At 43.3% G+C, this 26,586-nt stretch overlaps 1 protein-coding gene across 1 annotated transcript; it reads right to left on the reverse strand.

The window, feature by feature from the left end:
• Positions 1 to 3,668: 3,668 nt before the first annotated feature.
• LOC141002757 (trace amine-associated receptor 8a-like) lies at positions 3,669 to 4,830 on the reverse strand. The gene is made up of 2 exons (XM_073474148.1): positions 4,658 to 4,830; positions 3,669 to 4,479 (listed from the first exon to the last, which is right to left on the reverse strand). Exons 1-2 carry the CDS (start codon positions 4,828 to 4,830, stop codon positions 3,669 to 3,671), a joined length of 984 nt encoding a protein of 327 aa, XP_073330249.1.
• Positions 4,831 to 26,586: the final 21,756 nt, after the last annotated feature.

Genomic DNA, 26,586 nt, shown 5'->3' on the forward strand with positions numbered 1-26,586 from the left:
AAATGAAAATATATTTTAGCAGAGTTTTTATTTTGTAAACCACATTTAGTCCCCTTTTTATTCGTCAACAATATTGCATTATATATTTGATTATAGTTTTCGTCACATGACCACCATTTATGTTGCTTCTCGTCTCGTTTCCGTCAAAGGTTCATTGACAACAATATTTAGTCATAATTTTCATTGACAAAAGCAACACTAGTGGTGGGTGTGGCTTCCTAATTTGTCTGGTCACTTTGTTTCTTTTGTTACGATCTCCATTACAGTAATGTGTGGTTGGAGACCACAAGGTGTCCATTTTGTGTCATGGTAGTGGCAGTTCGCTTTTGTTGGGTCACTTGTGGTTGCAGCTTAGGGGTAAGCTGGCAACATTTGTGTGTAGTGGTGACTACACAGTGACCCTTTGATTTTGTGGCTGTTGCACTCCACTGTTGTGTTGGTCACCTGTTGCTGTTTTGTGGTGTGTGACCACAGTAATTGTGTTTAGTTTTGTGTTCTCTCCTTATGGCGGTAGCCATTTTGTTAGTGGGAGTGGCACCCACCGATTTGAAGTATCGCTTTTATGTAGACTGTGTGGTTCAGCACGACAGAGTGACGGACTTGTGATAGCTGAACACCCTATTGCATCTCTAAAATTGAACATTTCTTTGGGGGAGAATTGTTCAGTTTTAAGTGGGGAGGTGTTACGACCCCAGAGGTCGTATAAATATTTCTATTGTCTCCCTGCTTAAATAACCCTATGTGTGTGTGTGTGTGTGTGTGTGTGTGTGTGTGTGTGTGTGGTTGCAGGTGTGTTTGTGCGATTGTAGGTTGTCCAGGGAGCTGATTGGTTCCTGCCTCGAAGCCAGGAGTTTAAAGGCCGGCTCCTCCAGTTCCTGTGGGCTCTCCTCTCTCAGCCAGACTGCCAGCATGTCTGTTTGTGTGTGAGATGTGTTTTTAAATAAAACCTTTAAAAATGCTTCTCTGCTGGTGGTGCTTGGGTGATGGAAAGGGGGAGTCTCATTTTCATTTTGCACCAGGGTTTCCCCTAGGCCCTGGTCGTAACTATTTCCTTTTCAAATTTCAACCTCCAAGTCTAACAGCGTTAATTGCAACTGCAGCAACTCCTTCTGTCCTAAAACGTTAGAGCTCCACGATTAGGCACCACACTGGTCACTGGACTGCTAACTGGCTGCCAGCAAAAGACTCCAGTCTCAAACAAACTATCCTTTAAGCATGTTTTCACACTCTCCTTTAACTTCTTATCTGGAATGTCATCTTCATAGTGCTCTGCGATCCTAAGAAGCTGTTCTTTATTGCACTGCTCTAGCAAAGACTCTGAAGGATCCTGGATGAAACTCTCCACAAGGGAAGCCATCCTCAAAACCAATCAGCCAAACAAGTTACCAACCTTGACTGGGACACACAGAAAACCCAAACCTGGGGTAACAGGTGAACAGGAGCCTCACCCCTATCCTGATGCTAACCACAACCATTAAGGCTAAGCTAACTAACTCATCCCTAGTCTTCGTGCAGTTAATGGTGGGGGGTAATTATGCATGCTAAACCAGCGGTGTGAAGAAAGCAACCAGAAGACTGGAAACCCTCTCACAACCACGGAGATGCTCCCGAGCTAAAAGCTCTAACCACCTTCGCCACAGCCTGAAAAGTAGTCACCACGAGTCCCCTCGAGGAACCCGCTGCCAAGCCTAACAGGGGAGAAGGAACTCCTGCTCAAACAAACACCAAAATACCCCAGATAGGGCCCACCACAAAACTCCAGTCAAGTCCAATCAAGCTCACAACAAAACAGAAAGGGACCAAATATCTCTCCTAAATCTCCTACAACCTTCTTACAGGAAGCAACCAGCACTAACAACCTGACATTTCACCTCCCAAAACAGTTGGTGAATACCCACAGCACAGACAGCTATGTCCAAAAACCACTAGTGTACACTCCAACAAGGCAAACCAAAGACCATTGTCTGCAATAGGAGGAAACACACCAACCTGAATCGGGCCAATTTATCAGCACAGACCAAATTATATTTAAGATAATTTAATACCAATACTGGATCAGCCAGACAAGCCCCCACTTGTCATAAACTGGCAAAGAGGGGAGACAAGTCAAGATTTAAGTGCAAATGAAAATGTTTTATTGTAACTTTAACAACATAACTATCTACAAAAGCATCAGTTGTGGAGAGTAGCGGCATCAGTAGTGAATGCAGTGTGCGGATGAGTGAGGCGTATGTGTGCTGCTGTTGAATGCATAAGAAAACACCAAAACGAACCCAGAACCTGTAGCGGTGTGGAGCCTAGGAGAGAGAGACAATGAGACCAAGCTGGGGGTGGCTGTGGCTCAAGGGTAGAGCCAGCATCTTCTTATCGGAAGGGCGCTGGTTCGATTCCCCTGGTCCACATGTCGAAGTGTCCCTGAGCAAGATACTGAACTCCAAATTGCTCCTGATGTGCTGGTCGGCACCTTGCATGGCAGCCACTGCCATCAGTGTATGAATTACTGTAACTTGGACAAAAGCATCTGCTAAATGTAAATGTAAGCTGGCATTTATAACCTTGGTAGAGGCCTAGCCAGGTGTCAGCACCTTGCCCTAACAACGCTCCTGAACATAAAGGGAGGGGTCAGGCTGATTTAGCTATTTCTTCTGCCACTATAAAACTAGTTTTAATGGCAGCCTTAACTCTTGTATCTGCTGTATGTCCAGATCCTTGATACTTGTCCTGGTGTATCGTTTCACAGTGTCGTCTTGTGTTATATTCTTTAATTACAGCCACATCAGCTCCGCACACAAGACAAACAGGTTTACCCTTTATGTTAGCCACATAGCCCACATTCATATTATAAACAGCAAACAGTGAATAATTGTTGTCTATATTAACATTTGACTAATTTAAGTCGGGCTGTCAAATATTAAATGGTATGTGAGGATTAAGGTGTGAAGCCTTGACAATATAAATATGTGACAGATCAATAATGTAAACTATTGTCTTGTATTTTTCCTTTGTGTTTGACTTTTAGTGTATTCCAGTTATTAATGTGGTCTGAGAGGGACAGGTCTGGACAGCATCAAACTGATATGAAGCTGATTTACATGAGAATTTATGTAAAATGGAGGTTGATCCATGAACAGAAATCACAAATCGCCTGTATAGCGCTTTAGTTTCAAATTTGATTTTTTTAATCAATTATTTTTTTTTTTAATTAACAAACCTTTTGTCCTTGATCTGGCTCCATACACAGTCAACCCTAGAGGCTTCTTTGTAAAACAACAACTGATTAAACAAACCAGCAGTAGCGTCACACAGTCATTCTTAGAGAAGATCATATTGTAGTCTACACAATGTGAAGACAAATACACACTGATCAGCCACAACATTAAAACCATTGTCATCAATCAGCCACAACATTTCAAAGTCATCAGATCAAGCCGTTGCCATGAGGGGGTGTACTTGGTCTGCAGCCGTGCCCAGATAGTTGCTAATATCTGTCAACGAACATCCACTTGACCACTTAGCAGAACATTGCCTTGTAAAGAAATGATCAATGTCATTCACTTCACCTGCAGGCAGTTTTGACCTTATATGATCTTGTGTATGATCTTGCAGTATGACAAAGTATGTTTTTCAGTCATGCTGAGGGCCTAATTTCAGGCCCATGCAGAGTCTTTCTATAGTATATTAAACTCACAGGAGTCAGACTGCAGTATCTTAAATGTAACTATGAGCTTAATTGATTTTCTAAACCAAGTATAAAACAGGGCATATATTACAGGGTTTAGGCAGGAGTTAAAATTGTACATGCATATTACAAAGGCAGCAGATGAAGCATTGAGCAACTTATCTTGGCCTGTAAGAACAACACAATAATATGGGCAGAGACATATTAGAAACACAACTACAACAATACCAAGAGTCCTGGCTGCTTTCATTTCAGATTTCTTTGCAGTTACTTTCCCTGATTGTGTGACAGCTGCAATATGAGACCGCATAGCACGAGCCTGAGACACAGCCACCACAAATATTCTCATATACAAAATGACAATAACAGTAATGGGAACAATGAAGGATAAAATGAGATCTGCAAGTCCAGCAATGTAATTAATGACCAATATACACTCCCCAATGCAGGAGTGATACCTGCCTGGTTCTTTCATTATATCCTTCAGGATCAGACTTTGAAAAATTACAGAGCATATCCAACACAGACAAACACACACCTGAACTCTTTTTTGTGTGATTTCACTGGAGTAATGCAGAGGATGACAAATAGCCACATAGCGGTCAACAGATATGAGCACCATGGTTCCTACTGAGGCAGAGGAAATAATATATGCTAGATACTGATACAGAGTACATATGAGGTCACCAAGGAACCAGCAGCCGTCTATGAGCATAATTGGAAAAAACATGAAGAGGCCAACGTAGAAATCTGTGACAGCCAGAGAGAGGAGGAGGAGGTTGGTGGGAGTGTGGAGCTGCCTGGAGAGGAAGAACAGCAATATATTTATCAATATTTACTGTATCAATTACCATTGAGATAACAGCAGATAGAGCACATGACTGAAATACAATAAGATCACCACCATTTTTCACAGTTTATTATCAGGCAATACTTTTTATTACCATTCATTAGTTTCATGAATTAATGAATGTCTACTTGAAGTGGGAGATGGAGATGATGACCAGCAGGTTAAGAGCTGCAGTGAGCAGAGCGATGAAGGACAGCAGAATGTAAATCAGCATGGTCTCAAAGTGAGGACGTATTGGCTTCCTGCAGGAGCTGTTGAGGAGTTGTGGAAAGCAGAGGTCAGTTCCCTCCAAGGTCTCCATCACCAGAGAGAGGAGAACCTGCTGAGCTCTGGCAGCTTTTTGACCAAAGCTTTCCATCATACAACTAATTTATCACTATCCTTCCGGCCCAGCCCTCCTTCCTCCTCACCTCTGCTGCTTTGTTCTTCTCCATAGAGATTGAAGTATTAGGCCTTTTACGCTCATCATTCTCAGTGTTGATGACTTTGGTATCTCCTTCTTTGCCCATCTGCCAGATGTCTGAGCTCAATGTTGCACTCATTGTATCACACCTGGTGGAAATCCCATCAAAAGTACATGACTTGTCTGTTTCTGGTTCAGTTTTGGGGAAAGTTATGGTTTCATTTGGAGTTAGCTGTCGATTTAAGCAAATTCACATTGACAGCGACATTGACAGCGTTTAGTGAACGTCTTTTCATGTCTTATATGAATCTGGAAAAACAATGGATGTAAACTGCAACTTAACTGGTACATGGTATTTTATTTTTGTCTAGAAATGCTAGCTGACAAGCAAAAATGCTAATATCAGGGAAATGCAAAAAGTGTACTAGAAAGAGTAAGTAGTTTTAAGTAACCCTGACATAAATCAGTAGATTGTGGTTATTCAATAAGACAAACAAAAGCCCACAAAAAATACTGCAATGTGCAAACACAGAATTAGTGTTGAATATACATCAATAAGCCACAACATTAAAACCACAGGCAGGTGAAGTGAATATTATTTACCATCTCGTTACAATCAAAACTTCTGCTGGGAAACCTTTGGTCCTGACTTGAGATACACCACCCACCCAATCATGGTTGCAGACCAAGTACACCCCCTCATGGCAATGGCACTCCCCAATGGCAGTGTACCCCCTCAGCAGAGCAATGCACCCTGTAACACTGCAAAAACGGTTCAGGAATGGTCCGAGGAGGTCAAGGTGTTGAACTGGCCTCCAGATTTCCCAGATCCCAATCAGTTTGTGCATCCGTGGGATGTGCCAGAACATGTCTGATCTGTGGAGGCACCAAATTGGACTTGGCTCTAACCCGTTAATGCATGAGCACAGGCCCTCTGAGGGATTCCTATCGTTTCTGTCAGTGGGGGAGTCCCGTAGACATGTGGGGGTGGTATTGGTCTACAATGGTGTTTGGGTGGGTGATTCCGTGTCAAGTGGCATCCACATGAATGCCAGGTCCCAAGGTTTCCCAGCAGATCAATGTTTGTTGGTTCACTTGTTAGTGGTTTTAATGTTGTGGCTGATTGGTGTATAGCGGGCAGTAGCCTCTGTTTTGGGGGACACACAGATGCTCATTTTGCTGCCTTACGTGTGTGCCTTCTATTGCTCCTACCACATTTGGAAATCCTGCTTTTGCCCAAAACTCCACTTTTACCTTATTCAGAGCCATAGTGCTTGTTGAAAATAAAGTAAGCTTCTTTCACAGTTCACTTGATACCCTTTAGGTAATCCGCGATGCAGTTAGTTTGCATAGTCCAACAGCATCACCCAGTGAGTTTAGGTAACTTCCTTTAGCATAAGGCTGTAACACTACATACACTTGCAAAACTGCAGGAACATGATGGTTTCTTGCTGTTGCAGGGTTTATGGTATCCTAGAGTTTGCCAGCCAGCAAAACGATAGTTTCTCTAGAAAACCGAAATCTCTCGACTAGTTCTTGATTGTTACATCTATCTAGTGGATTCTTTCTATCCCTTAAGAGTCTCTCCCTTCTACGGGCTCTTTCCAAAATCCAAATATTTAACTTGGGGCAAGCAATGTTTTATTCCATCCTGAAGCAACAATCCTTCAGTGTAGTTTTGTCAAGGTTCTATCAATTAATCAATCAATCAATCAATCAAAGCTTTATTGTCATTTAGCTGTAACAACAAGTGCAGCAAAAATGAGATTGCGTTTTACGATCCTATGACACGAACACAACAAATACACACAATACATTACTATAGTAATTTAAATAATTTAAAACTAAAACTATGACTAAAAGCCATTTCACACCAAGTGCGAATTTCCGTGCAGATTATTCGCACGGAAATTTATAAAAAATGATTTTGTGGGTATTAAGGTGAGCTTGCACACCAGGGCGGAACTTTTGTGTGGCAAAAAAAAATCTGGAACCACTTTGTCGTCTGCGGAATTCCGTCTGCGAAACTACACGCTTGACCAATGAAATCGTTTGCTTTGTATGATGTCACTTCCCGCCTCATCATACAAAGCAAACTATTATAGCTGATAAAATGAGCGAACAATTAATCATTCTGGTGTCCCAGCACCCTATTTTATTTGATAAGAGTGTGGATAACTATCTCAACACGGAGGTGAAAGACAACATTTGGCTTTCGATTGCTCAGAAGCTTGGCTACGGGGATGATGGTAAGTGCTGAAGCTGAACGTAACGTTGTACTTGCAGTGAAGCTAGCTAGCCAGGATAGCAAAAATGCTAAAAACAAAATGTAGATGTCCTGCTGTAATGATTAATTTACTATTATCATTATTGCTATTGTTATTAGCCGGCTCTGTGGGTGCTGAGGAGCTTGAGCACTCCTTATATCCTCCCCGCCGCCAATATACAGTAGGTTATAACGTTATATCGTAGCCTATATAACGTTATACGTATGTTTAGCCAAAACAAATAGACATTGGACGTTTACATGCACGCCCATAATACGATTATAATGCAATTAAGACCATAAATAAACACCTGATTATGTTAATGCCATTATGCTCATATTGCAGTAAATATGTGGTGTGCACCGATCGTAATCACATAAATAAACATGTTTTAGAACATGTGTAGTTGTTGAAATGTGACTATGAAGTTGCGCATGTGTCCAGCTCTATAAATAAATATAAAGATAAAGTGGAATTGTACTGGCTGGATTATGGAGTTATTCTTACCAATATCTACTATCCACAACTGTTTGTAGGATATTTTTCAGTTGATGAAATCCCAATATCAATCTGCGAAGGCAGAAGGACAGTTGTGCTTGCCATCTGCAGCCTCTTTTGAGGGATATAGGTGCGCATTTTCAAAGTGCTGCGTAATTATGCACACCTCTTCCAATGTGGGTACCTTGATTAAATCTTATGCAGCCTCTTGCCAAATTGGTACACAAGCCTCTGTGCTTTTGTGCACACCAAACTGATTGGCTATAGCACAGGTTCCAAGTTTCTACAGTGCAAAACATCAGGAATAGCCTACAGGAAAGCTATGTATGTATTCAATTTCCATGATTCTGTCTGGATAATCGAAATACATACAGGTAAACGGGATTGTTGTTGAGTAAACCTGATATCTGGGATGAGATTGGTTGTGTTACTTACATTACCCACAATTATTTCAATTGGCGCCTATTATTAGCGGTAGAAAAGTTGCAGAGTGGCTCCAAATTATTTATTTTTTTATGGAGATTCTGAATGTTTCTTTCAGCTTCGATATGTAAATAAAGCTATCCTTTCTTGGTAGTCACACACTGTATTTTTTTCTCCATAGCTGCTTTAATCAAGAAATTATGGAGGAACCTTTGTGACACGTACATGAAGAGAAGGAGAGAGGAGCTGGTAACCAAAAGTGGCCAGGCCAGCAAGTCCAAGAAGAAGTGGAAGTACTTTGATGCATTGTCCTTCCTTATTCCAACATTGCACAGCAGGAGGTAAAGTGATGATTGCAGGGCACAAACTTTACAGAGTACTGGTTCTTTGTAAGGATAGATGTTCTGTGATTGGCATTGGGATAGGCATTTCTATTACAGCAGTGCTGATGAGGTAGCCTACAGTGAGAGAGTAGATTAGATTAGAGTGATGTAACTGTGGCATAGTGATGTTAAACAAATTTACCATAGTGATTTATAGCTACACTATGACTTCTTTTTTTTTTTACTTTAAAGTAACCTAGAATCTATAGAAGTCTATAAAATGACTGCATGCTGTGACTTGCATTTTACAACAGGGTATCCAGTAATATTGACTGTGGGGGAGAGGCAGATGAAGATGAAGGAGAGACAGTTAAGGACAGTGAGGATGAGGGGCAACCAGAAGTCAGCACTTAGCCAGGAGACAGGGCCAAGAAGATAGGTGAAGCTGCAAAGAAGAAGGCAAGGTGCAGCCAGGCAGATTTCCTGGAGAAATACCTGGAGAGGAAAGAGGCTAGGGAGCAGGCCAGGCAGAGGGAGGTTCAGGGTGACAAGGATGGGGTGCAACACTTCCTTCTTGGTTTGGTACCCCAGATGAAAAGGCTTGCACCAGAGAAGCAGTCCTGGGTCAGGCTCAAAATGACTGAACTCCTGCATGAGGCAGAATTTGGTGCAGCATACCAGCCGCAGGGAGGTTACTTTGACCAAGCATTTGGTCAACTTGGTAACTCCACCAGCTTTATCTCTATGTAGTGTTGCTTAGTTTTACTAAATGTATTTGTTATTATTGTTGACTTAATTAACTTCCAATATATTCTTATTCTCAACTTATTTGTTGTATTTATATGATTCATTGTTTTATTGTTATTAAACTATTTCATATGGATACCTTGTATGTGTTTTATTAAGTATTTAAGGTGTATTAAGGTTAACTGACTATAACCCCAGTAATTTCCTGTTCAGTATGGGTAAACCTATCTGTAGTAGGCACATGGGAATCATTTATTCAAGTTTTACTTGTAGGGATATTGCTGGATATTGTGTGGGAGAGTGTTATATGGATGGATCTGGTTTGTAGTTTTAACTCTTTCTCTAGCTGAAACATGAAGATCTACTTTATTGTCCTATTTTATATACTCGAACCTACTAAAAGTTATGACATTTATCTATAGCTTCTATAGCTGTACTGTATGCTTGCTCAACATGACAGTATGCTTTGAAAATGTTAGGTTTTGCAACAACAGTAGTTCAGTCAGGACCACTTTTGTCAAAATAATCTTTATTTACTTGCACAGTTTTATTTGGCGGTATGATACTGTTCTGGGGCCCGCTGCTCTTCCACGCGCTTGCGTGGAAAGCCTGAGGCAGGAAGAGCACCTTCCTGCCCTTCACGAGCCATCATGAACGGCATAAGCAGGGAGCGCAGCAGCAAAAGAAAACCCAGACAGAGCAGAGCAACCAACATGAATACAGGAGGAGCTGGGGTGGAGGTGGGTTGCGAAAGTGCCAGCAGCAGAGGAAGCAGGAAGGAGGGTCGGGCGAGAGCAGATTAAATACCCCGCTCTTAATGCAATTTCCCAATAGGGAGCGGGCACGCAGAGTCAGCTGAGCCATCAGCTGATCTGCGCCGGCGATGACAGCTATGCAGTTAGAGCTTGACGTCGTGGCCTGCCAGAACTAACGCTACGCTCCATTTCAGTCAGGACCACTTTTGTCAAAATAATCTTTATTTACTTGCACAGTTTTATTTGGCGGTATGATACTGTTCTGGGGCCCCCTGCTCTTCCACGCGCTTGCGTGGAAAGCCTGAGGCAGGAAGAGCACCTTCCTGCCCCATCACGAGCCATCATGAACGGCATAAGCAGGGAGCGCAGCAGCAAAAGAAAACCCCCAAAACGACCATACCGGCAAATCCTGGAACCTCTGCTACAAGAGATGCCAGGAAGCTATCTAGGATGGAAATAATTTGTATACAATTTAATAGGGAATAAGCCACATGCTGCCTCTTAATAATAACGATGATAATACAATAATATAGTAATAACAATATAATAATAATATAATAATATAGACGTAACCAATCATGCCTATGAATGAATATTTATTATATCAAGAATTACAGTGAGGCTCATGGCTTTTTGAGCATCTAGGATGGCTTTATTGCCAGGACGCACGTAACGATTGAAAGCAGAAGAAGACCACCTGCCCATAGCTTTCAGGGTGGCCACAGGAGCGACCATTGCTGCTGTCGTAGCTGCTCCTATGCGGAACGAATGAGGCGTGTAGCGTTCCGGAGGGAGACCGCAGAGTTGGCAAAGGAGGCGGAGGCGAGAGGCGAACCAGGCTCGTGACAGGGGCTCCCCTCTCTCCGTGACGAACAGCGGCTCCTGAGGGCTGGCTTGGGCACGGCTTTTCAGATAGCGGACCATGGAAGACAATGGACAGAAATCAGAGTTAGTTTGAGAAATGATGACTGATGTTCCCCTTCTATCTCTGTCAGTTTTAGAATGTTTTAAGAGGATACAAAAGTAGTGACTGTGAACTGATACATCGCCTATGGTGAGGTCTTGTGAAGGATCAAAAGATCGTGAGCGTGTAGTGAATTCTCCGCACCTTAAGAACCCATAAAAAGCTATGAGGAAAACAGTTTCTAACAGTGAGTCTGTATATGGACCAAAGCACCCGTTCCTTAAGTGAGTGATTAACTTGTGCTGAAGTGGAGGAGTAAAAGGGAGACGGATGTCATTGCCTTGAGGTTTCTCTCTTTTAAAGCCGTTTAGCAGAAGCTTAATGGATGGATTTTCTAGTAAGCTGTTGGAGGACGGGTCCAGGCAACGCAGGTGAAACTGGACACCTGCGAGGAGGCCTTTGATGGAGGACGGCTGCAGTTTGCGGGACTCAAAACAGTGAACCAGAAAAGCACATACAGTGGGAATACTTATAGGAAGAATTGCAACAGAGAAAGAGAAACAAAATGCTGTGAAATAGGACCATGCAGAGTCATACAATTTTAATGTAGACTTCGCTAAACCAGAACGCATATAGCCAGCAGCTGACAGCATGTATTTTTGCAAGGTGCTGTCTAATCTAGCACCGCATGGTGGAAGGGGGGGCAAGGCAGGCTGGAGGGCGCAGCTTCCGGACACAGTCTGTGGAATTTCTGAAATTCAAATCGAGACAGAGCATCAGCAATATTATTATCCAATCCTGGAATGTGCGCTGCGCGGATGATGAAGTTCCCCAGCACGGATGCCCAAGTAAGGCGTCTTACAAATCTGTTAATAAATGGAATAGAGGAACGCCCTTTGTTGATAATGTGGACAGCTGCTTCATTGTCACAAAAGAAAATAATTTTCCTCCTGGACCAGGATTTCCCCCAGAGAAGACAAGCTATAACAATTGGGTATATTTCCATAAGCGCAGAGGAAGAAGCACTAGCTGGCAGAGATGACAATTCTTTTGGCCATACATCAGCAAACCACTGATTATCAAAGAACCCCCCAAAACCCACGGAAGGAGCTGCATCTGTGAATAATCTAATGGCCAAAGATGATTCAGTATTGTCGTTATAGAAAAATGAAATGCCATTCCATTTCTCGAGCAGCAAAGACCAAAACCGGAGCTCTGATCTGCACCCTTCATCCAGAGTTACTGTGTCATGAAGCTTTTCAACTGACTTTGAGAGGTCGAGAAGCCTGGATATGAATGAGCGGCCCTGAGGAATCACGCGCATGGCGAAATTGAGATGACCTAGGAGGGAGAGCAGATCTCTTTTTGAAATGGACTTTGAAACCTGTTCCTTCATAATTTCTCTGATGCGGTTTAATTTCTCGAGAGGCAGGGAAGCTTGCATGAGGACACTGTCTAGTTTGATACCTAGAAATTCGCTGGCTTGAAGTGGACCTGAAGTTTTCTCCTCAGATAAGGGGACTCCCAGGTTTTTGAAAGTATCTTTAAGAGTGATGATTGCGTGGTCTGGCTTGGCATGAGGATAATCTACGAGCAAAAAATCGTCTAACAGGTGAAGCACGAAAGGCAGCTTGCAATTGTTTAAGAGAATCCAGCAGAGAGCTTCAGACAATGTGTCAAAGATTTTTGGACTGCTGCGACACCCAAAAGTGAGCCTAACTGCAAAATACAATTTCTCTCTCCATTTCACGCCGAACAGATGCCATTGGGAAGGGTGCAAAGGCATGACTTTAAACGCATCTGTGATGTCGGCCTTTGATAACCATGCTCTTCTACCTGCTTGTTTGATGAGCTTAATGGCATCGTCGATTGAGGCATAATACAGAGAGAACGGCGGGAGTGGAATGAGACTGTTAATACTTTGGACTTCATCATGATGAGGAGCTGATAAATCTATAATGAGACGCTTTTTACCAGAATATTTCCGGGTAGCCACACCTATGGGGTTTATGCGAGATACGGGGAAAGGGGATTTATCCAGAGGACCGATCATAAAACCCTTCCTGACTTCTTTTTTCAGCAGAGTGTCGACAACTTCAGGCTCTTTTAGAGCAGACTGCAGATTGCTACAAGAAAAAGACAATTTAGGCAACCACAATAACCCAGCCATGAATCCTTGAACCAGTCCGGTAAGCAAATAATTGACAAAGCAGCGGTTCGGATGCTTCTTTAGAGCCTTGCCCAGCTCAGCCACGTTGACTGGGGTTGAAGGTTTTATTTTTTCTTTTCCTTCCTCACAAGGCGGGTTCGTCGGGGGCACACAGACTTTGGATGACTGTCCCCACAATAGCTGCAAGCATGAATATATTTACAATTTACAAACCTGCACACATTCTCATTGAAATTATGGCACATGGGAGTCCAAAAAGGTGTCACCTTAGTCTCATCGGATTGCGGGACTGCCGGCGGATGAACTATAGCCACGGATTTGGGACACATATTGGGAGAGTGCGAGAAAGAGCCACAAATGGAGCAGGAGAGAGCTTGGCGGCCAGTGCAGTGCCTGCTGATTAGAGCCAGGTCGACTACAGACCAGTCCAGTCTTTGGTTAAACCTCTGAATGAACATGGCGGCCTTGGCAGAGAATGATTTATGATATTCATAGAACAAAGTTCCACCGTATGTTAAGGCAAGATCTGCAATGATGGCCAGATAGGTGTCCAATTCTGCTCGACGGGATGGATAGACCTCACAGATTACATCTCTGAACACACCAAAAGCAACAGTAAATTCTGCTAGAGTCAAGGTCTTTGAAAGTCTAGGGTCACTATCCTTTAGCATCACAGACACATCACCACAATCTACCACACGCTTGTCACTAAAATCTGAGCACAGCAGGATTTTCACTAAATTGACATCATTACCTGCAAGGATCTGGTTTCTCAGATTGAAGGAGATGGCAGCAGCAGGAGGGTAGAATGGCACACCGGTGGAGATTGGGACTGCACTACCCAGAATCCTGCGCGGGATAGAGATGCCGTCGAGGGGCGCCGGAGTGACGTCACTGAACTGCGTCGCGGAAGAGGCAGCAGCAGCAGGTTCCCGGGATGTAAACACGGCGGCCTGGAACGCAGAGCTGGTGGATGGAACGGCGGCGGCTTCTAAGGTCTGGATCCTTGAATTCATGCTGGAAAGGGAAGACTGAATAGAAGACAGCGCTGCCAAGATGGCGTCGTTTGCCGGAGCTGAGGAGGCGACTGCTGTGGCCGGGGCTCTGGCTCTTTTGGCCGGCGGGGCAGCGGCTGGAGTCGGAGCGACTACTGAGTTCTGGGACCAGTGTTTGCGCTTTGACTGCGCTTTCCGAGGAGCGGAGACAGGAGGAGCGGCGGCAGAAGGAACGGAGACAGAAGGAGCGGAGACAGTAGGAGCGGAGACAGGACGCTGAACTACAGGTGGAAACCCAGCGCAGTTCAGGAACAGCGCAAACAGTTCCCGGTGAGACGCTCCGACCGGAGCAGAAACATCATTACAAAACAGGAACTCCAACAGTTTAGGAATCGGCCAGTCATCGATTGATGGTGCGATTTGGCCGGTACCCTTTCCTGCTAGGCGAGAGCTTCGACGGAGAGAAGAAGGAGCCCTCTCCTCGTCGATGGCTTCCTCTGATTCAGAGACTCGGTGAGGCTCCACCATGATGCCGTCGGATTGCCACGGGTCTTCATCATCGTGGACGAGGGGCGACGACATCGGGAGCAACAAGGTAAATACGAAAACGAGCAAAATGTTCTTCATGCGGGAGCTTGCGAAAGTGCCAGCAGCAGAGGAAGCAGGAAGGAGGGTCGGGCGAGAGCAGATTAAATACCCCGCTCTTAATGCAATTTCCCAATAGGGAGCGGGCACGCAGAGTCAGCTGAGCCATCAGCTGATCTGCGCCAGCGATGACAGCTATGCAGTTAGAGCTTGACGTCGTGGCCTGCCAGAACTAACGCTACGCTCCATTTTATTATTCAACATTACAATCTGAAAACTGCTCATCCTTAGTAAATAATGAATAGGGATGTAAACACATGGAATAAACAAACAAATAAATGATTGGTTGATGAATAGGTAGAGAACATGAATCAATAAACACACAGTGGGTCAGTTAAATATCACAACATCAGTTAGTGCTCCTCTAACTGAAGACACCGCGACGGACACGGGAGTATTGCCAGGGGACGCTGCCAGCGGGCAATGCAAAAAAATGGTGGAGGGTATCCTGGACCCGTATGGCCTCAAGTGAACCGCGGTTTCCCTGCAGAGGCCTGAGGTTACGCAGGGTGGGCTCGGGGTCATTATCACCATCATCATCATCACCTGTGACATCCCCTTCATCCTGGTGGTCTCCATCACTTGGACGCAGGTAATTGCACAACACGCAGGTGGCTTTGATGACCTGATCCATTGTGCTGGGCTTGAGCTGCATCCTCCGCTGGTAGACCCTCCAACGATGGCTCAGGATGCCAAACGCATTCTCAGATATGCGGCGCGCTCGAGATAGGCGGCAATTGAAGATGCGCTTATCCTCGGGGAGGTGTTTTCCCGCATATGGCTTCATGATGTAGGCCTTCAGGGGGAAAGCATCGTCTGCCACAATGGCAAAAGGGAGGTCTCCGAGCTGTGGTGCAGACTCAAGTGGAGCAGGGGGTGGCACATTCAGGGCACCTGCTTCAAGAGCCCTACCAAGAGCAGATTTGGCAAAAATGCCACCGTCGCTGTTGCTGCCGTAGGCCCCAATATCCACAGCCAGGAATCTGTAGTCAGCATCCACGAGGGCAAGGAGCACAATCGAGAATGTCCCCTTGTAATTCCTGTAGGTGGAGCCTGAATGAGCCGGTTTTTGAATGACAACATGTTTGCCATCCAATGCTCCCAGACAATTGGGGAAGTTCCATCTTTCTATGAATCGCTGCGCCATGTTTCTCCAGGTCTCCTCCGTGGGCACCGGCATGTATTGGCCCTTGAGCTGCTCCCAGATCAGTCGACAGGTTTCTTTAACTATTCCAACAACCGTGGAAACCCCGAGCCGAAAGCTTGAAGCAATAGTTACAAAAGAGTCCCCAGTGCTGAGGAACCTGCAGAGTAAATTAAATTAAATTACACAGATTAGATCTTATTTCCATTATTTTATAGCCTACATACATTCATGTCTGTTCAAAGGATTTTGAGAGGAATGATATGTGTGTAACTGGTTCACAAGGAGTCAATTGCCCTTTAAATGCATTTATCTTATTTTCTTTATTAATGACCTTTAATTACATTAATAGCCTAGTAAAGTAGGCTACTACATCACACAACTACTTAAATTTAAATACACCTTTTGTAAATACTGAGCTTGGTGAAACTGGTTTTCTTTGTTAAGAGAAGAGATGAACATGATACAAAATTAGGCCTAGGCCTACTCACATTGTTTAACCAAACTAACTAAACGGAAGGTGTTGAGTAAATTGACTTTGTCTGATCATTATAGTGTAACTAGGTAGAGATTCTCTCATAATTTCAGGTACAATATGCAGACGAAAAGGCATCAGTAATAATCTTTAATATTTATAAAAACGAAAACATCTCTATTGATATAAGGAAGACTAGGAATTGGCATATAAAAAAATAATTTGTATGCCGGCGGCTGCGGTCATAGAAATATATGTTATGTAAGCTACTGGTTTTATTTAACTCCATTCATATAGGCAAACATTTATTATTTTTATTTATGTCCTGAACTCAGCCAAACAATGTCCTCAATGAGCTTTTATCCCGGCCCAGTTGGAGAGCGGCTGTAATCTTGGTGGCATGTTTATGCTTCACAGCTGGACAACATCGAGGCCAATATGAAAACATTTATACCGGTTGGCTCATCGTTAGGCATAGGCTACTAGCTATTTGGCTATATGCCAAGCCACTGATTAATATATTATATCTTCGCTTTATGCACTTTCTAAAAAACAAGTCATCATGTGTCCATATAGCCTGTGACCACACCGTCGTGCGCCTTTACGCACACACTCTGATTTGGCTAGGCAGGCTATATGGATGCTATATCCCCAGCTAAAAGTATCTCCTGTCAAACTGAGAGTATGGTTACGCTTCACAGACAGCATATATAGCCTAAATGACTTTCTTACCTCAAACATACAGCAAGCCGTTGCTCAGGATCGATTGGCTCACGGTAGTTGGTTCGTGTCCTCCTGAGGTGAGGACCCAGTATCTCCAGAAGGGCTTTAAACTGTGCTATCAACATCCTGAAGTATTGTCTGAAGCGTGGATGATAAAGGCGCAGCTCTTGGATGAGCCTATGGAACTCTCCATGTTCTGCCCGCCTTTCCAAAATAGGATGGACCCAAAACTTTCTCTTCTTTTTCTTGTTTAAAAGAATGAAAATAACATTGTCGTCGCTGCTACTGCTTACTATGTCCATTTTCTGTCAGATAATGAACTGCGACTTTTTCTTCGTTTGGTGCGAAATTAGAACACAAGAATGCGAACATTTCGCATCGGAGTAAAATTGCCGCACGGATATATTCCGCAAATCCGTGCCGCATTTTCGTATCGCACCGGTGTGAAACGGCTTTAAGGCTCATGAAGTGCAGTAGTTAGCATGCTCCAGATCAGCAGTTCAACAATCTAACAGCTTGTGGAAGGAAGCTGTTGATTAGTCTGTTTGTTCGACCTTTTAGAATCCAGAACCGTTTTCCTGATGGGAGCAGTTCAAAGAATGTGTGGAGAGGGTGGGAGGGGTCCCTTAGGAAGAGTTCTTGGACAGAGGGGAGGGAAACTCCAATGACCCTCTCAGCTCCTCTAACTATTCTGTGCAGGGCTTTTTTGTCTGACATACTGCAGCTGGAGTACCATGTCGAGATACAAATTCAAATTCAAAGGGGGCTTTATTGGCTGTCTCTGCTTTCTATCTCTGACGGTAGAGAGATATTCTGCTAATTCATAATCTCTTTGTAGGGCTAGATAACATTCTAATCTACTTTGGCTTTTAGTTTCTTTTTTCCAATGTTCCAGATAGGTTTCTTTACATTGCGTTATAATTTGCTTTACTCTGATTGGTGTTTGGAGAGCAGCGTTATTGTGAGGCTGGTCAGACTGTGTCTGAGAGGGGGCAGTTCAGTACCAACTGACATAGGGGACTCTTTTCTGGGCTCAGCTCTTGAGTTTGGAGGGCTTTGGAGTGGAGGGTGTCTTGGGGGTTGAATTTCAGGTGGTTAAAAAAGGGGAGTGTTCTCTTTTGAATGTTAATTATCAGTGGGTAAACATTAAAGTACAATACAATATGTCAGAACGCTCTCCACCACACCACTATAGAAGGTCCTGAAGATGCTGATGGGGAGAGAGGCTTGTTTCAGCTTACTCAGGAAGTACAGTCTCTGATGGGCCCGTTTCATGATCCCTGAGGTGTTCTTTTTCAAGCTTAGGTCCTACAAGATCTGCACTCCGAGGAACTTGATGTTCTCCACTCTCTCTACTGTGTGGCCACTGATGCTGCGAGGAGCGTGCTCGGGCTGAGACCTCCGGAAGTTGATAATCATCTCCTTTGTTTTGTCCGCATTGAGCACCAGATTATTTTCTCTGCACCATCCCTCTAGGTGTTTAACTTTTTCTCTGTACATTGATTCCTCATTTCTATGAATGAGTCCCACCACTGTGGTGTCATTCGCAAACTTGATGATCTGGTTCCCCTCGTGCCTGGATGCACAGTCTTGTGTTAGCAGTGTAAACAACAATGGACTGAGTACACAGCCTCAAGGAGATCCAGTGCTCAGTGTGATGGAGTTGGAGGTGTTATTTCCGACACAGACAGACTGAGGTCTCTCCGTCAGAAAGTCCCGGATCCAGAGACATGTGGCGGTGTTTAGGCCGAGTAGGAGAAGTTTCTCCATTAGTCTCTGGGGGATGATGGTATTAAATGCTGAACTGAAATCAATGTACAAGATTCTGGCATAGGTGTCGTTCTGGTCCAGATGGGTGATGACTGAGTGCAAAGTGGTGGATATTACATCCTCTGTGGAGCGGTTGGGACGATAAGAAAACTGGTGTGGGTCATATGATGCAGGGAGGCTGGCTGTGATGTGTGGTTTGACAAGCCGCTCAAAACACTTCATCACAATTAATGTCAGTGCGACGGGGCAGTAGTCGTTCAGACAGGATACAACTGATTTCTTTGCTACTGGTATTATAGTGGATGTTTTGAAGTATCTGGGGACAATGGCCTGACTGAGGGGGATGTTGAAGATGTCAGTCAGGACATCTGCTAGCTCACCAGCGCAGGTTCTGAGCACACGTCCCGGAATGTTATCCTGGCCTCCCGCTTTCTGTGAGTTGACCCTGTTAGGGCCCTGCGTGTGTCTGCTGCGTTAATGGTGAGGGCTGGCCCGATAGATGGTAGAAAAGGACTAGCCCACACTCTGGTTGTCGGGTTCGGTGCTTCAAAGTGTGCAAAGAAGTTGTTGAGCCTGTCTGGAAGAGAAGCATCACCATCGTTGACCCCCTGCCTGGACTTGTAATTCATCAGCACTTGGACTTCTTGCCTCATCCGCCTGGTGTTTCCTGTGTGGCGGAGGTGTCCCTGGATTTTCTCTGCATAGGTGCCTTTCACAGGCTTGATTCCCTTTGAGAACTCAGACCTGGCTGAGCGGACAGCAGTCATATCCCCTGCCCTGGATAGATGATCAGAACGGCCAAGGTGGGGGCGGGGCGTTGCCTTGTATGTATCTGGGGAGTTTGTATACGCCAGGTCGAGCATGTTCTCTCCTCTGGTTTTAAAGTCCACAACTTGCTTGAACTTGGGGAAAATAGCCTTTAAACTGGTGTGGTTAAAAACCCCCTGCTACCACTACAAAGCTGTCTGGGTGTTTAGTCAGGAGCTCACTGATGGCATCATGTAACCCTCCAAGTGCCTCGTTAGCATTAGCTTTAGCATTTGCACTAGGAGCTATGTAAACAACGGCCACAATCACTATGGTGAAATCCCTTGGCAGATAGAATGGCCAGCATTTCACGATGAGGAACTCCACCAGCTGAGAGCAGTGTTTAGTGGCTAACGTGGCGTTTACACACCAGTCTTTGTTGATATAGATGCACAGACCCCCTCCTTGACTTTTACCGGAGGTAGCTGTATCTCTGTCCGCCCGGAAAGCCGTCATCCCCTCCAGCTGTATGGCCACGTCTGGGATATTGTCCTGGAGCCATGTTTCCGTGAAAGCAAACACACAGCAGTCTTTCCACTCTCTGTGGGTTTCTCTCAACAGACGTAGCTCATCCAGCTTGTTGTCGAGGGAGCGGACGTTGGAGAGTAGGAGTGACGGTACTGCTGGTCTGGAGGGGTTAGCCTTAAGCCTAGCATGGATCCCTGCTCTCTTCCCCCTCTTTTGTTTACGTTTGCACCACTTCCGCCTTCTCTTCTTATGGTTGGCTGGCTCCAATAAGATCCCGTGCTGGCGTAATATGTCCAAATCACAACCAAGCGTCATAGTTTTAGCAGCCTGCATTACCCTGATTTAGTGTTGTAGTACTTGAGATTGGTCTTAGTCTCGAGACTGGTCTCGAGACCATTTTTTGAGGTTCTTAGTCTTGTCTTGGAATCGAGGGCATTTTTACTCGGTCTTGTCTCGGTCTCGGACTGGGCGGACTCAGGTTTTTTGAACGAGACCGGTCAAGACCACCGCTGATAGGCTTTTTGTCCATGCCTTACTGATAAGAGTGAAAAAGGACCCTCTCAAAAACAGCTAATAACTTCAAATCATTGGTAATGTAAAGATTTCCCCCAGCTGCAGCTGCTACCTGCCTGGTGTCAGTGTGAGAGTGCCTGACACGCCCCCCTGCACACAGAGTATGGAGACGACAGGAGGAAAGCGGCTGTGTGAACTCGTAAAGAAAGATGTCTGCCAACTCGGCTATAATTAAATTTGGTTTTACACACCACAAGGAGTTTATTTGTAAAAGTAAACGAAAACACTAGGCAGTGTGCAAATTCTGCAATGCTCTGCTCACCAAAACAGCTGGGACGACTACAAACTTTTACCGTCACCTCGAAAGGAAGCATAAGGACAGGTAAGCTAACAGTTACCATACAAAGTTTAACATTAACATTATATCAAAGTCTTGGTAAATTTCAACTCCCCCATCCAGAGACAATAAGCGAAAATAAGCTCAACTCTTTCTATGGTCATTTTAGGCATTTATTTGCTGACTTTCAAAGCACCGACTATATTAGCCTATAGCTAAGTTAGCTTGCATGGCATTGTTGTCACAAGCAAGATAACAGAACAACATCGATGAAATGGGCCATATTTCTTCCCCAAAATGTGTGATACACACACAAGGCTTTGTCAAGTCAAACTGGAGTTGTGTGTGCTAGTATAGAAAGAACAGGCATGGAGGAATAATGTATGGGTAAAATATAAATCAGGCAAAATTAATGGTTTAAAACACATTGTTTCAAAAGAAATATAGCTGAAATCAAGCTTACAATAGCATGTAGATGTAGCTGTAAAACAAATTGCACATTTAATCTGTTTTCATTATGTGAATTATTTACAGTAAGATTTTTTAATGAAAATATGGCAGATAATTTTAAGAAACAACAGTCAGAGAAAATACCACAAACTAGAATGACAGACTCCTCAGCTCAATAGTTTAATATTTGTTTGATAAAAATATAAAAATGTTTAAAAGCTGCATTCAAGATACTCAAAACATGGTAAGTAATGCTAATGCATGAAGTTTAAAAGATTGTTTAAAAGCATTAATTAAAAGTGATGTTTAATTTCATTTTATAAAAAAGTGAATATATTGAGTATCGCAGTGATGCATGGTGTGTTGGCACTAAGCACAAATATATCTATCTGTCTGTCTGTCTATTAATAGATAGATAGATAATGTATATAGATGTATGTATTGTTTCCTGTTCAAAGAGCTTTCATCAAAGCACCCAACACGGCTTACACCGAAAATCTTAAGGCAAACAAAGTTAATAAACTAAAAAAACAACTAAATTAATTAAATTTAAACTGCAAATAAATTAAATTACTTTACTAAAATTTTTTGAAAAAAATGGGGAAAATATTTGAATCTAGTGTACTTTTAAGTGGAGAAATAATATTTTTTTAAATATTTGCACATCAATTAGGCAACTTGACAGGATTTGACACCTTTTCTCTCTGCACAACTTAAACCATTATTTCTGAGAATTCTCTCTTGGTGTTTGTTTCACCTAATCATTTTATTTCCTCCTCAATTTCCGGTTCCTGGTCTACAAGGCAGGACAACAGGCAGATGTTACACAGCCAACCATCCTATCCTTTGCCCAGAAAGTGCAGCTCTACAGTCTACATTCCCCATGGCAGCAAGCCATCAGTGAGGCCATTGTCAAAGATTTGATAATTGGGTGTTGTCTGCCACTGTCCCTTGTGGAAAATGAACATTTTAAACACTTTCTTGAGACTGTGGATATCAAGTACACACCAATCTCAAGAAGAACAATTACTGAAAAATACATACCAGTTTTGGTAAAGCAAGTTAAGGAGACTGTTTTGGAGAAGCTGAAGAAAAAATCAACAGTGTCCTTAATTACTGACATCTGGTCTGATCACAGGCTTCACTCCTTCCTTGGAGTAACAGCTCATTTGTGCAACAAGTCAAAGGATTGCTATGCCCTTGAATCCTACTTGCTGGACTGTAGACGTTTCCCAGGCAAACATAGTGGAGAGCGAATTTCCTCTGCCTTTGAGGAGATCACAGAAGAATATGGTATCCGTCAGAAGATCAGTTATATTGTCACAGACAATGCTGCTAATATGAAGTGTGCTTTTAAAGTTCGCATGCCACAACAGCAGTCAGATGACAGCGAGAGTGAGGAGGAAAACCTTGATGATGAGTACCTGTGGGAGGACATGAATCCTGTGGAAGACACAGAGCCACCCTGGTCATCAGATGCACATATTTTGTATTTGCTCACTCCCTGCAATTAGTTGTGAATGATGGCATGAAGGAAGTTAGAGCCATCTCTCGCGCCATTGCCAAAACATCACGCTTCTCAACTCTGTTGCACAGCAGCTCACAGTTCAGAGACAAGTTTGAGGCTGTATTTGACTCTACTAAGACTATTCGAACTGCAAACAACACTCGCTGGAACAGCACTTTCAAACAAGTGCAGGCCCTCATAGCTCTGGACCATAAAGCTCTGACTGAAATGTGTAGCAAGGATTATGAAGAAGTGAGTGAAACCAGCTTAAGGAATTGACTTCAATTCTCGCACCATTCTCGGAGGCAACAGACCTGACAGAGGGAGAGAAAGCAGTTACCATTAGCATGGACTTGCATACACATCTTGTGAAGATGGAGGAGACACAAATACAGTGTCGGCCAATAGTAAAGGCCCTTCGTCAGTCTCTGATGAGAAGATTCAGTGGAATCTTTGCCAAAACAGACATGACCAAAGACAGTGAGGGAGAGGAACCTTTCAGCCACAATGTGTACTTTTTGGCCACAATGCTTGACCCACAGTTTGGATTAAACTGGGTGGATCTGGATGTTACAAATGAGCAAAATGCAACATCCCTCAAGAACTTCAGAGAAGATCTGAAGAAAACACTGACAGGTATACACACATACATTTTACATTAAGAGAAAAATTCTGAATTAGCCTTGTAGTGGAATTTATTAGGTTTTAATTTTATATTGTAAAACTCTGATACCATCTTTGTAATTCACCTTTAGGGATATGCTTGTTCTAAACAACATATTGTTAGAGGAGTTAATTATTTGATACCTGCTGACACTGTATCACTCTGTGTCCTTCTATCTAATTTAGTAATTTTCTTTCCATTGCTTGTATTTTTCAGACACTTTGATCTCTGAGGTTGAGAACTTGATGGACAGCGAAGGTGAAGAGTGCGCAGCCACATATGGAGATCCATCCAGTGATTCACCTCCAGTCAAATGCCCACGCCTTCTTACTTGCTACAAAGCTCACAAAAAGTGCAGCTCAGTTGTAGGAGATACACTAATAATAAATGTAATTTATTAATCACTGGCGATTAATAAAACACTCGTTAATGGGGCACCACCTCCGTTGTTTTGTCTATTTGAATAATCCGGTGGTAATTAATCAAATTCGACTGGACAAGTTTAACTTGTATCAACTCTAATCAATTTCAGATCAATTTATTCAATCTCATAAATGAAGTAGTGAATTCTACACATATCCATCGGTTCTCCACATTAAAACAAACCTGCACAGACAACGACGTACGGTTAAATATGTTTATTTACTAAATAAATCAAGGTGAATCGCACGTGGTCAATTGTGCGGAGATTTCTGCCTAAGAGCGTGTCGCAAAAATACAAAAGGTAAAGATTTAAAAGTGAAGTGAAGAAAAATTTTAGAAGAGAGTTACAAAAAGAGTTACAACAAGAGATTACAGCAAGAGAGCGAGTGAGAGTTGTCTCTTGGTATTTGTAGTCCAAATCGGCAGGCGGTCCCTAAGGGGAGGGCTGACGATTTTCACTGTGGATCATATCAATCGCCTACACTTACGAAACTTGAATTAAATTAAACCGATTTAATGTTTCGCGATCGTGCTTCACCTTTCTCAGGACCTTACCATGGCAAAATAAATGGACTTAATGAAATAATATGACCTGATTAAATTCGCTGAACGTTTAAAAGAAATTAACACTGGATCAAACATGAAAACACTTAAAGATACAGTAGAACTGATAGAATCTGACCACATATAAGCATTTCTTATAGTTCTAATACCTGTAAATGAAGAAACATATTATAGACTTTTAATCAGGAAAACGTATTAAACCATAGATATCTTTCCGACAGTCTAATTCCTTTGTACCCGGACTCACCACTGGAGGGCACTGTGGTTCCACCAAACACAAGACACATTTAAACATTAAATTTGATTCAGTCAAATTTCATCACAGAGAAACGGGAGAAAGATCAGTTTTATGAGCTTCTCTTACTGACCCTTAATCTGTTGGAATTAAGAGAATGAGATCCTGACTTAATGGTTAATTAGAAATGGTCTGAAATCTGGAGGAACACAGAGACCATTTGGGTGGAATGTGACCACAGATAGCATCCAGATGAGTCGTAAATCACAGACCTGGGAGTGTTGGCCTGGGACACATCAGAAGGTTTCCAGTGTTCTCTCAAGCTAATGTGTGCTTTAGAAGTTAGAGGGGAGGAGAGAGACACAGGTAGAGAGAAATACTCTAAAACAAAAAGGAAAAGAACCATTTGATGTGTGAATTAATTTACATATGTAAAGACTCTGTATTGACACCTTCTGATGACCAGTTCGTTCGTCCCTTCTGGTGAACTGGCAGAGGACTCAACCTGACCAGTGAAGAGGATTTATCTGTTTGCAAGGGAGAGAAAGTTCATCCAAAGGCTTTGGGTTGTAAATTAATTAAAAGTGTCTTCATACGAAGTATTTATGAGCAAAGAAAAACACTGTCCTCTCTGCCAGGCGATAAGATGGCGCCCCTCTTCCTGTAGAGTTGCTTCATCCAGAAAAACAGAGTTGATAATGAAAACAGGGCCTCAGCAACAAAGAGAAAGGAGCACAGGCATGTGTTCCTACACAGTCCAGGGTTCAAGCATCAGAACACAGATAAGCAAATACTTTGATGCCATACAGGACACTGACACTGACAATGCACTTATCTTCTGGTACAAAAACCAAGACAGATTCCCACAACTCCACAACTTGGCACTGAAGGTGCTGTCAGTTCCTGCATCCTCTGCACCAGTTGAGAGGGTTTTTAGTAGAGGAGGCATCATAATGAGACCCCACCGTGCACGTTTAGGTCACAGAATGCTGCAGTCTCTCATGTTTCTGAAATGCAACCAAGCTCTTCCTAAATCTTAGTTTTCATGGAATGAAATTGGACCTTTGAGGTCTTTAGCAACAAGCCCTTTATGAGTTTACTGTTATTGTTGAGCTCAGACTTTTAGGGGTGTTTTGTTACCACATGTTGTTCAGGCTTGGCATGACATCATTTTCAGTTCAACTGTTCCTGATTAATTAATGTTTTAATTTCATGAAGGAAAGACCAATGTTCAAGAATGTTAACAAAAAATATTTTACTGAAATGTCAGCTTTTTCACACGGCTCATTTAATTTAGGTGGTACCTCTCTGAAATGAAAGGTTTATTGTGACTTGTCAGGTCAATTCAGTTTTGATAATGTAGTGGGATGAGCACTTTCCCTTGTGTGTTGCTCATTGGCATGGTTGTTCCTTTAATTAAGCCAGTGTATATAAGAGGGAGGGACCCTTAGATCTGCCCTTTCTCTGGCAGCTGGTGCGCGCTTCCCTTTCCGGGTTACCTGGGTTCAGGTGTGGCAGACGCTCTGCATTCCTCTCCCCTCCGCGCTGTTGCGCATCAATGTCTGTCAATGGCTTTCTCTCGTCCTCTCCTCCCGGTGCTTGAACCAAACCATGCTGACGGGTATGTAAATGTTTGTCCCGGCAGCCATCCAGTCCCTAATGTTACTGTGCTCATTTTACAGACAGGCTGAGGTCTCAGCACTTAGCCTGCAGGAGCCACGCCACTCTCCACTCGGGACCACTGCTGCTTTATGGAGGCTTAAGCGTGCTGCTGCTTTATGGAGGCTTAAATGTGCTGCTGCCTTATGTAGGCTTAAACGTGCTGCTGTGTGGAGCCTTAGATAAAT

The sequence above is a fragment of the Pagrus major genome, chromosome 9 (assembly GCF_040436345.1).
Source record: "Pagrus major chromosome 9, Pma_NU_1.0".
Taxonomy (NCBI): Eukaryota; Metazoa; Chordata; class Actinopteri; order Spariformes; family Sparidae; genus Pagrus; species Pagrus major.

Bases quoted from the DNA above. Each gene is read 5' to 3' on its own strand.
- LOC141002757 (XM_073474148.1), bottom strand. From the start codon at position 4,830: ATGGAGACCTTGGAGGGAACTGACCTCTGCTTTCCACAACTCCTCAAC. The intron at 4,480-4,657 runs GTAGACATTCAT...CTTCCTCTCCAG, and splicing joins ATCTCCATCTCCCACTTCAA to GCAGCTCCACACTCCCACCA.